General features: G+C 40.6%; 1 protein-coding gene across 2 annotated transcripts; it reads left to right on the forward strand.

Annotated features, from left to right (window-relative positions):
* Nucleotides 1-6,514: 6,514 nt before the first annotated feature.
* Nucleotides 6,515-11,442, forward strand: LOC109406989 (uncharacterized). 2 transcript variants are annotated; one of them, XM_019680012.3, is made up of 3 exons: nt 6,515-6,877; nt 9,541-10,120; nt 10,183-11,442. In XM_019680012.3, exons 2-3 carry the CDS (start codon nt 9,564-9,566, stop codon nt 11,264-11,266), a joined length of 1,641 nt encoding a protein of 546 aa, XP_019535557.2. In that variant the 5' UTR covers nt 6,515-6,877; nt 9,541-9,563; the 3' UTR covers nt 11,267-11,442. The 2 variants fall into 2 exon arrangements, with proteins under 2 accessions (XP_019535557.2, XP_019535556.2); XM_019680011.3 differs by having other exon boundaries at nt 9,550-10,120.
* The last annotated feature ends 1,361 nt before the right edge of the window (nt 11,443-12,803 follow it).

Here is a 12,803-nt window from a genome sequence, read left to right on the forward strand (position 1 = left end):
CAGCCTTTAACTTGATCTTAAGATATTCCGAAACCCTCCTCAGGTGGCCCATACTAGAAAAATGCCAAGTCTTATCTCCTGTGTTTTGGACTCCCAGAAGCGACGTTCAAAATTTGAGCGAAATCAATTAAGTCTAAGGGTGCGCTCAACAAGCTAGAAGTTTGTATGGAAAAACTTGGCCAAATGTATGCAAAAATCTCAAGTTTTCGATATTTACAGCTAGATGGCGCTATAAGTGTTCAATAATTATAATTTTTGGTATTCTGCTAGGTGGCTATATGCCAAACAACTTTGTCGAGGACTGCAAAGTGATTTGACGCCTGTTAAAGAAAAATACCCTAGGTAATGTGAGCCAAAACATCCTAGCAACTATGTAAAATACATATAGACGCATGGCGCATAATGTGGTATCAGGTATCAGTAGGTCGGCTCCAGAGGCACGTTCTCCTCCATTTGGGAAATTTGTGCTATCGCCATGAACACGAGCCTATTCATCATTTACCTGACGGAGAAGGGAAGGAAAAAGGATAGGGCAGGGGAAAGGACAGGCAAGGGAATAGGATCGTCATACACGCAAAAGCGTACCACAATGGGTTCACATAGCGTCCTGAAAAGGATACTGTATTTCTTGTTGAGGTTTCCAACAGATACATCGATTGTGATAGCACATACATCTCTAGTAGTTAGTTCAGAGATGAGTGTAGTAACGATTGCGTTGTTTACAAGCACACATGCTCGAGCCATGACACGTGAATTTGCCTTTTCATTTTTACTAAAAGTAGCAAACACCGGATTCACAAGGTTTCCTAGATAGGAACTCCCCTTACGAAAGTAAGGTTCTTGGACTAACGCCACTTGGGCTGTACCATTTTGCATAAGTCTGCAAAGATTGATCGTTGCTGTTCTTTTGTGCTGAAGATTGATCTGAGCTATCCTAACCGTAGCCACTATCCAAACTAGGCAAGATTAAACTCTTAACAATCACAGCACAAAAAAGAACAGCAACAATAAAGCCAGATCGTTATCGATTTTAATGCACCAAAGGCGAGGATGCACAGAATACACTGTGTAAAACGCATAATGCGAAACCATATAAACTCCCGATCAAAAGCTTGGGGTCACCTCCTCAAAAACATGTCATTTTTTAGGCCCATATCTTCGCCAATTTGCGTCCGATTTCAAAAAACCTAGGTCTCATTCAAAAGATAATAAGTCAAAGAAACTTTGAACATGATTTAAAAGAAACTTTTTCAAAAAAATTATATGAAACTTAACTCAAAGTTGCAAAATTTTCTAAAAAATGAATATAAACTTACGGCAGTGTCGCTGGAAATTGGGTCGACCAAATTTTAAGATGAGAGCGGTTAGCTTTTCAACTGCTTTTTACAGAACTTAGCTAAACAATTTAGAAAAAAGTTATTAAGTAAATTAACTCTTCATGTCTTTTTTTTGTCTAGTTCATTTATTTATGGCTCAATCGCGTGTAACGCTTTACGGAGCCGAAATTCTTTCTTTGTATTCAGTTACATACAATTTTCTGACTTTCTTAGGTACTCAAGGTTAGTACTGGGAGGAGGCCAGGGTACTCGTGGCTGCTCGAGGTTAGCGGGTCACAAAATTTCAAGGAAAGGCATGGTGAGGATAAGGTCTCAGGGTTCTCTGTAGCACATCCGGGAGGTATCTTGGCCTTTGGCGTCGCCTCTGGTGTTGGCATGGGCTTGTCACGGGTTTTCGTCTGCCAGATGGCCAGGAACATATAACACAAAAAAAACAAACACAAAGAAAAAAAACTGAAGCGAAAAAACAAAAGATTATACCTTTATACAACACATGCGAAGAAACTCATAAATGGACCGCATATAGATTAGATCGCGAGTTCCCAACACATCTCTTACTGGAACAAAGGGTTGTCTACCTCGGGCCTCAAGGGTATCCAATAGTAGCGCTCTGGAGGCGTCATTATCCGGGTATTGCAAAACTACGTGGTCGATGTCATCATAACCGGAACCGCATTTAGTACAAAGCTTGTCGACCGCGAGGTTTATTTTATGCAAATGCGCGCCTAGCGAGTAATGGTTGGACATGAGTCTTGACATCACGCGTATGAAGTCTCGACCTACGTCCAAACCGTAATGCCACGCTCGCAAAGAAACGATGCTGGGTCATTAGGCCGAATGGTCATTAGGCCGAATGGTCATTAGGCCGAATGGTCATTAGGCCGAATGGTCATTAGGCCGAATGGTCATCAGGACGAATTGAAAGTTAGCCGTTGTTTTTACCTTTTCCAACAATTTTTGAGAAAAACTAGTTTAACAATGAAACTAGAAAGAATAGCCTATGTTTTAAAGAAGGAAAAATTTATGAATTGAATATCAGCAGTTTCAGCGCCAAAAACTATTTTAGCAATGATACTAGAAAGAACAGCCTATATTTAAAAGAAGGAAAAAGTCATGGGTCAATCATATCAGTAGATTCAGCATCAATAAAGTATCTTCGTGCCTGTCACACGATACACACATGCAAAATGGTCATTTGTGGAGCAGACCTGGTGTGATGGTTAGAACACTTGACTATCACGCCGAGGACCTGGGATCGAATTCCACTCCCGACAAACTCACAAAATGTGAGTTCTTCCTTCGGAAGGGAAGTAAAGCGTGGGTCCCGAGATGAACTAGCCTAGGGCTAAAAATCTCGTTAATACAGATAAAAAAAATGGTCATTTGCAGAGGAAGCTCTCAGTTAATAACTGTGGAAGTGTTCATAGAACACTAAGCTGAGAAGCAGGCTTTGTCTCAGTGGGGTCGTAACGGCAAGAACCATTCGGCCTGATGACCATTCGGCCTAATGACCATTCGGCCAAATGACCATTCGGCCTAATGACCATTCGGCCTAATGACCTTCGGCCGAATGGCCTTCGGCCTAATGACCTTCGGCCGAATGGCCTGACACCCAAAGAAACATTAGGAATAATAGAGTGTAACCACCGTCCCAGCTGGCCATCTCGCCAATCATTTTGCCAACTTTGAAGAGAACTCTGGCGAACAAAATGGGTAAATTCATCGTGTGAATTTTTTTTTATCTGTGTTAACGAGATTTTTAGCCGTAGGCTAGTTCATCTCAGGACCCACGCCTTACTTCCCTTCCGAAGGAAGAACTCACCCAATGAAAAGCACTAGAGACCCTCTGAAACCACCGAAAATGCACTCGCAATGCCTCTAAAACCCGCCCTCTTAAACTTCCTAAAATGCCTCCAAAATACCCCCCCCCCCCCCCCAAACTCCCTCGGACCCTATGTAACGCACCATCTGAAACCCCCGAAAACGCCTCCGTAACGCCTCTGAAACTTCATCAAATGCCTCAGAAATCCCCCTAAGATTCTCTCGGATAGTAGGCCTACAGACGGAGATGGCAGTCACAAATGTCATCCGTCCAGTTCAGTCTGGCACTTTTTCGTCAAAAAGGGGAAGTTTTTGGTAGAACCGGAAGTGACCGGCGAGACGTGCTCGGTAATAAAATGTATCGAAAGGGAACGTCCATAAATTACGTCACGCAAAAATCGACCATTTTAAAACCCGCTCCCCCCTATGTCAAACTTTTTGTATGGGACCTTTAAAATTGTTCAAAGCGTGACGTAATTTATGGATGCTCCCAAAGTCTATATTTGTTAACTGTGAAAAATTAAGTCAAACTAGGAGAAAATTGACCAATCAAACATAGTGCCGAAAAGTAGTACTAAAAAAGATACTTTAGTTTTCATACTTTACAGGAAAAATATAGAAACGGAGCCAAACCACTTTCAGTATTTATTACAGCGTGCGTTAATGATAGGAATCCTGTACCAGTTATGGATACATTTTTTAACTTCGGTTTCTTTTCGCACTATTTGCACAGAGAACAGACATCCAGGCTAGAACAAATTTCATTCGGAAAGTTGTGTAAGGATTTGAATCTTTACTTGAGTAAGGTTGCAAACCAATACACGATGACAACACTAACACCACCAAACACCATATTGCCACAGCCAGTGGTGAATTGAAACATTTCAAGTGGTGAATTAAATTAGTATGGGAAATTAACCGATTGCAGCGCCACGCTATTGCCACTTAAGTTGCCGATTTCAAATGTCCGTTAAATTCCTTACACAGTTTCGGAATTGGACTTGGATGTCTGTTCTCTGTGCTATTTGCATGCATTCCTTATGGGATTAACCATAACTGGTGCACTATGGCGAAAAAGGGAGCAAGGAAGCCGACATTTTAAGAAAATGATTTATTTCTAGGGACATAAAACTACGAGATTTTTTTTCGAAGCGTGTAAGTTCATTATCCCTTTTCGTGCATTGAGGTCATTATGAGCCAGATAAGCACGCTGAGCGTACACTACGTCAGCGTGGTGAGCGTCACCTAATGCACGAAGAAGGTTAAGTGAGGGAAGGTTGTGAACGTGATCTTTTTCTTGTTGATTTATGTACATCGTTAAAGGGTTAAAGGGTGAAAATCAATTATGGCGAATATGTGGTACTATAGCCATCATTGGAACCCATACCCTTTATGACACTCATCGGAACAAGCATGTGGCTAATATTTATCCAGTCCAGAGTTGATATCCCAAACCGTTATCTTTAGATATGATTCGGTAGGTAGATAATGTCAGATTGAGACAGTCTGTTACATTTTGCCGTGCAATGTCTTGCACCTTATAATCGCATTTTCCACAATTAGCTGATCTTGTACACACATGCATTTAAAAAAAAGTTTTGAAAAAGCGATCTTGAGGAAACACTTTCTAACTTTCGTTGCCATAAGGACTGTATCGTTAATTATGAGTACACCTTAAAATTGCTGTATTTCAAAATGTTTTATTTATTTTGTAAATTAAATTCAATTACATTGTTCATTGACCATCAGAAAAGCCCATGACATGATTGTATATTTAATTTTTCGTGGATCTTGCCACCTCTCGCACTTTCTTCTTGGCGTGCTTCATAAGGTTTTGGACAACCGTTCCGACGATGGTTTTGCATACGTTGACCCAGTTTTTCTTGAATTTTGTGACGTCCTCTGCTCCTCTATCCTTTTTCCGTAGTTTCCCTTTCATCAAAGTTAACTATTTCTCAATGGGCCTTATTTACGGGCAATTTAGAGGATTCATTGCCTTTTCCACAAATTGAACATTGTTTACTTCATACCTGTCAAAGGTGTCACGCGCATAGTGGCAGGATGCCAAATCCGGCCAAAGTAATGTAGGACCTTTGTGCTTTCAGATGAGTGGCAGAATATGTTTCTGGAGACATTCCTTCCGGTATATTTCGACGTTCATACCTGGGACGGCGAAGAAAGGTGACGATTTCATACCACATTGACAAATTGCTTGCCTAACCAACACATTTCCCATTTTTTTTTCGCAAAAAAATCGATTTCTCCTAATTCGTAACATCCGTGCCATGCTTAACAGTGAGAATCTGTGCCCCTGGAAGTACCTTGTAGTCCAATTTGACATACGTTTCATCATCCATGAATATGCACATGCAATTTTTGCTCAAAACATCGTCGTACAGCTTCCAAGCCTGAGTTTTCACATAATCCGCCAGAATTTGACTGCGTTTTGGACATTTCTGTTTTGGGTAGGTCTTCGGGGAATTACGCTCCTTGGCGCGTTGAACCATACCAACAGTCGTTTCACACTTTTTTGCGTAATCTCTAATGGATACCTCCTATTTTCCTTCAACGATTTTGCAAGTTTTGCTGTCCAAATTTGACTTGGACGCACCTGTTTTTTTGCCGCGTCCGGGTAAGTCTTTCAGTGTGTTATGCATACCGAGTCGTTTGATAGCATTTTGGACAACAAAAACCCTAACACATTCAATTTTTGCTAATTTTCTTAGCGATGATCATTTTTCCTTGCAGTGCCTGGTCACAATCGATTTTCGCTTCTCCTCCGTAAACCCTCGCATTGTTCCACTTGAGGAAAAACTTTAACTTTTAATGAAGGTTATCGTTTGTTTACAACGTTAGCAACACATAGACACAAAGCAGTTAACAAAATAAGGCATAGTCTTTTTAATACAGAGCCTCAAAGGTGTACTCATAATTAACGATACAGTCCTTAGCCATGTACGATAGCATGTAACCAACATATGAATTAATGATTACAGCGCTTACTTGTCAATAAGCCCGATTTTGTTATCAAAATTTCTATAAACATTTGAGGAGATTAGAAGCAAAGGGGAGGGAGAGGGAACGACAAAACACGCTAACGAGAAAATGAGGCTCGAAAGCTTTTCACCAATTGGGTTTTTAAATTTTGAAAAATTCATTGATTTTTTAAATTTTATTAGAAAGAGCATCTTTTTATGGGCCACTATGATTTTTTTTTCAGATTAATAGTGATGTATTTTGATACCTGAAATCAATTTCAAACAGATTCAGCTTCAGGTTCAGCTTCTAAAATGAGCTGTAGGAGGTTGAATTTAGATATGCCGAAATGATATTTTCAGCACTGTATACCGGTAACTGATTGTGAAGTTTCAGCGTGTCCAGATTATTGCAGATACAAGCTTCAGATGATGATGACATATTTATTGTTAATCAGGAACAGATGCGCAAAGGGCCGGTAAACAGATAACGACCTTCACTATACATAGCTATAGTTACTGCAATGGGAGGGAACTCATTGCCGACGACCACACCGAAGCGACCGTTATTGTTGTAGGCGCTAGTTTCGATTTGATCATGACGACGACAACATCCTTCTCTTAAGAGCAAGATCAAAAACTTCATTTTAAGCTATACAATTAATGGTTGTGATATCGATCTATTTACGGTTATCAACATATAATCAGTTGCAAAAAAAAACGTGAACAATACGATAATAGGAGGTATGTATCAATGAAGCATTGCGTTTGATGCGATAAATTACGTCGATTCAATCAACTTCTGGAAGGTGATAATTATAGTATACTTAGTTCTAGTTGGGTCAGGCAGTTATCAAAAATGTAGTGCCAAGAGAACATTGAAAACAGTAAACACGGAATGGGAACAAAGCAGGCATAACAGAATTTTGAATGTTCCCATACGTACAGTGCCAACGATTGTGCATTACCTACCATAGATTGAGCATCGATTGTTCTAGTTCTTCGTGGCGTAACATCCTAACTGGACATGATGTTCTATTACTACCACTTGTTCAAAAATCGCAAGGTAAAAGACAATGATTAGTTTGGAAGTACAGTGATGCACTTATGACACCTTAACCGCAGACAGACGTTCTAGCTCGAACAAATTTATTCAAATTTTCTATGTAAATTTTCACTAGCGACACCTAGGCAACCGATTGCCACAGTGCAGCCGCGTACAGTTGACAGTTTGAGAAACCACGTGCTTCCAGCCGCTTACTTACCACCCAATTCACCATCCACCGAAAAATAAAATCAAAACAAACACTGTCAAAATCATTCCTACATTTGCGTCACATTCACAAAGATTTCCCAATGCGAGTGAAGTTCATCCAAATGCAGTTTTATTCAAGCAAATCTATGTAAAATAAAAGTAATAATGTGTTAAATATTTTATATGAGTCCTGCGCTAATTTGTTCAAAAGATTTTAGACATTAAATAAAAGTCATTTACTCTGCACAAATTATGTGGAAACATTATTAGCGTGCAACACGTGCGGTCTTTCCCCGCCATCCGGCTGAAAGACGACCGTGGTGACAGTTGTTGGTCGCAACGCACATGTGAGGCAGCGATTGAATATGAACGTCGCTAACGCCATCTGTTCGCTGATTGCCAATTGGCAATTTGTGACGGCCATGTTTTTTACACAAGCTGTTGAGTCAAACTTGAACGTCTGTCTGCGCCTTAACCTTTTGAAGCCAAGTTTTTTCCAAGCGATATTATTTTTATATCCTTCAAAAGAAGAATAATAAAGATGTTGACAAGTCCAAGGCTTGTGCAGTCTCTCCTGTGCGGTCCAATGACCACACGTATTTATACCACCATAGGTAGACATAATGAATCATACCTAGACATTTAGGTACTGTAATGAATAGTATTTCATGTAGGTAGATATCCTATGCACACAACCATTAGGTAGACACTACAGCCCTTTCCCCTTTAGAAATCTCAGAAAGTCATCACCAAATTAATAATAGCACAAATAAACTGAACTGAAATAGAACAGATTATAACAAAATAACAAAACTACAAAAACAAAAAGACGATCTCGTCATTTTAATATCGGCAACTTTACCAAAAAGTACAAATAACACAAATTCATTCACCAAAACATAACATACGACAATTCCGCCACAAAAGAACAATTTCGTTCACCACAAAAAATAACATTTCGTTATTACCAAAACAAAAGGACAATTTCGTCAATGCAACATCGGCCAAAACGAACATTCTGTTCACAACATAATGGCAACCCATAAAAGAACAATTCCGTTCTCCACAAAAATAACAATTTGTTATTACAACAACCTGAAAACCAAAAGGAAATAATTTCGGAATAACTCAAAAGAAATTTACACGTTCTTTGATCCTCGTCGCCACTTTTATATCCTTCAAAAGAAGAATAATAAAGATGTTGACAAGTCCAAGGCTTGTGCAGTCTCTCCTGTGCGGTCCAATGACCACACGTATTTATACTACCATAGGTAGACATAATGAATCATACCTAGACATTTAGGTACTGTAATGAATAGTATTTCATGTAGGTAGATATCCTATGCACACAACCATTAGGTAGACACTACAATTATAACGGCAACTTCCATCATTATAAAAGGTAAGATTTATAATCATGTCCAGTTACGCTTCTGAAAGTTTAAAAGATATTATCAGATCAGTCGGAATATCCTAGGAGTAGGTCATCCAAACTGTTCTTGAGTTCAGATCCTAAAGCCTACAGGTGTAACGGTAACTTCTTTCAATATACAAAACGTCGATTCGTAATCTATCATGTCCAGTAAGTCTTCTGAAAGTTCAAAAGACAGTATCAGATCAATCGGGATATCCTAGGTCATCCAAACTGTACTTGAGTTTAGTTCCTAAAGCCTACGGGCGTAACGGTAACTTCTTTCATTATACAAAGCTTCGTTTCGTAATTTATCATATCCAGTAAGTCTTCTGGAAGTTCAAAAGACAGTAACAAAACAGTTGAAATATCCTAGGTCATCCAAACTGTTGTTGAGCTTAGATCCTGATGTCTATGAGTGTAACGATAACTTCTTTCAATATACAAAGCTTCGATTCATAATCAATCGTATCCAGTAGGCCGTTCCTTAATTAGCAATAATTAGAACTAGAACTGTTATAAGTTCATTGTTGGAAAATGATCGTTTTAGCTAAAAAATGATTGTGTCAAAATTGAAGTCCATAGCTCAAGGGCTAAGTGGTCCCTCAAGGGGCCTTAAGTTGTCAAAAATTGTATGGTGGTAGGAATCACCACAGTTATGCTAGACGCTCCTTCTAGGTTGTTGAATCCCCATCAACCCAAAACCGTAGAAAACATCCAACTTAATACTAACGTTATTAGTGCTTTCAGTTTGACCCCACGCCATGCGTTCTCCACGTGACGTCTTCACGTTCTACGATCCTGCCACGAAGATATGGCGAGGCAACAACACTCAACCCCTCTACAATCCGAACCAATCGCTGGGCGCCTTCATGCTGGCCGTACTTAACCGCAACCCCCAGCAGATAGCCCAAATTAGCGTTGATACCGGCGCTCGAATAACCTGCGGCGAGATGTGCCTTCGAACGATCCGTGTCGCCCAGAACCTGGCACGGATGGGCTACGGACCAGGGAATGTCTTTACCATGGCCGTTCGCAATGACGAACACGCAGCCCCGGTCCTGTTCGCCTGCTTTGCTCTGGGCATCCCGGTCAACACCCTGGATGCCTCGTTCAAACGCGATGATCTTAGTCACATGCTCAGTCTCGTGCGATCCCAGATCGTATTCTGCGATCGGGACACTTGGCCCGAAATGAAGATCGCTCTCGAAATGACCAAGAACGACGCAGTTGTGTTTATGGTCGGGAAAGGCGGCAGCCAGGAAGGATGCAAACATGTTGAGGAACTGCTGACAGAAACAAGAAGAGAGGATCTTTTCGTGTAAGTATAGTGGTTCTTGAATGAATCTCGAGCTCTCGATTTCATGTTTGTTTTTTCTTCAGACCAGACCACTTCGAGGATGCGTCCACGCGAATGGCCGTAATCCTATGCTCGTCCGGAACAACGGGTAAACCCAAAGGTGTCTGCCTGTCGCATGCTAACTGTATTGCTAATCTGACTAACCTGACGGATACTCGTTCGACGGATGTAATGCTCTGCTTCAGCTCGCTCTATTGGTTGTCGGGAATGTTCTTTCTGCTGATTGGAACCGCTGTCGGAGGAACACGGATCATCACGCGCGATGTCTTCAATCCAGCTTTGGCGCTGAACATCATAGATCAGTTCATGGTTTCGGTAGCCTTCTTCCCGCCCGCTGCAGCTTTGGAACTTCTGAAGCATCCGCAAGCTGCTCGAACGGACTTTTCCAACATTCGTCTACTGTTCAGCGGAGGATCAGCCGTATCAGCGGAACTGAAATACGCATTGGACAAACTCATACCGCACACAAGTAGTCGCGTGGGCTACGGAATGTCCGAGATTGGAGGCATTGCCACGTTCAGCGACGCGAACATCTACAAGGCTGGCTGCGCCGGATACCTAAGGCCTCTGATTCAAGCCAAGATCGTCGATCTGAACGGAGAATCGTTGGACATCGGTCAGCAAGGCGAGATTATGTTGAAACCCTTCTACAAATTCCTGGGCTACTATGGAAACGAAGCAGCTACCTTGGAGATGCTGGACCCGGAAGGTTGGCTACACACCGGAGATATTGGGCGGTTTGACGAAGACGGTTTGCTGTATGTGGTCGATCGCAAAAAGGACATCATCAAGTACGGCAACTATCAAATTTCTCCCAGCGAGCTAGAAGGCGCCATCCAGTCCATTCCTGGAGTCTTAAATTGCTGCGTTACCGGAATACCGGTTCCGGGTAATGACCTCCCAGCTGCACTGATAGTGAAATGTGACGAAGCTGAAGTCGATGCAGAAGATGTTCATAGAGTGATGAATGCAAACCTAGGCAGCTACAAGCAACTTCGCGGAGGAGTGTATTTTACCAAAGAGCTTCCGATGACACCTTCCGGTAAGATTCTTCGAAGACAGTGTCGAGAGATTTTGATTGAACACTACAATAATAGCAGTAAGTAGAAACTACGGAATATTTTTGTTGATTTTAACTTGTTTCAACTGTATGTTTTGTCAGAGATTTTTTTAAACTAGACACTTAAGCATAATGGTTTACAAAATAATGACTAAATGTAAGTAAGGTTAGGTATATGTAATTACATTACTGTTCAATTAAATAAAATCTTGATGTTCGTAAGTATTTTATTTAAAGTGTAGACGTGTGCATGTGATCTCTCATTCGAGATACCGATCATCCTCCGGAGGTATTGGAATCAAGCCGTAACTATTTTTACATATGTAGTTTGTCTGAGGCTCAATAGCGTGTAACGCTTTGCGGATCCGAGATTTATTTTTCGAACATAATTACACGTCACACGTGTATCAAAGTTTGTACATACCGGGATCAGATAGGGAACTCGTGGCTGATCGAAGTTTAGTGATGGCCCGGCCAAACAAAATAAATTTAGCATTGGGCGATTACGTTTTTGTGCCGATGTTTTTTTACGTGTTACGTCTGTTTCCCTGTGTCATAATCTTAGCTTCAACTTTGCAAACATTGCCCAAAAGCAGGGCTGGAATTCTCATCAAAGTGTAAAAACGCAGTGAGCCACTGGCTGCGCGCATTCAATACAAACGAATGTGCTGCGTACGGATGCTCATTCTCACGGATCTTTTGCTCTTTGAGGCGCACTGCGTTTTAGCGCAGTGCGTAATGTATCTGTTTCACGCAAAGAGTAAAGGACACATGATGCACGCATACTCATTGCGCTGCTCATTGCGCAGTTGGTATGACAGAAATCACAGATAAACAAACGTAACACTGACGAAAATTTCTTCCTATATATCTCAGGATCCTGATAACTTACAGAGTTGATGTTTTCGGCATAATTATTAGGCTAGTCAAGGACCTACTGGTTATGGGTAGTTTGATTCGGAATTCTTCCATTAGGCGGCGCTAGTGATCGAACAAATTTTATATTTCATATATCTCAGGACTCTGATCACTTAGAAAGATGGTGTCTTCGGCATTGTTGTTTGGTAGGACAAGGGCTTACAGTTCATGGACAATTTGTTTCGATATTTTGCCACTAGGCGGCGCTAGTTACACATTTGCAAGATCATGAAAATGATTGATTTTTTCATTAAGTATTTAATATGCTGTAATTTTGTTTTCTTTGAACATATTCAAGTCAAGTCAAATGTTTTACAAAGACCAATATGTTAGCCATAAATGTGCAAAATTTCATTTCATTCGATTCACTAAATTCTGAGATATAGCAGTTTAATGAAAAATACTCAAATATGAATCATTTAACTAGAACCGCTCTAACTTCATGTAAAATTATTCAATCGAGCCCAAATTTGTACCATTTGAAGCTAACTGGTTGTGCAATAAGCGATAAAAATTTGAGAAAGTTTGGTGCACTTAATAAAAAGTTACGGGTTGTTGAATATTTTTGCGATAAATAATTAAAGTTGCATGCTTCTACTCATTTTTAACTAGCGCCACCTAGTGGTAGAATATTGAAACAATTTAACAATCAACGGAAAGGCCTTA

The sequence above is a fragment of the Aedes albopictus genome, chromosome 1 (genome assembly GCF_035046485.1).
Source record: "Aedes albopictus strain Foshan chromosome 1, AalbF5, whole genome shotgun sequence".
Classification (NCBI taxonomy): domain Eukaryota; kingdom Metazoa; phylum Arthropoda; class Insecta; order Diptera; family Culicidae; genus Aedes; species Aedes albopictus.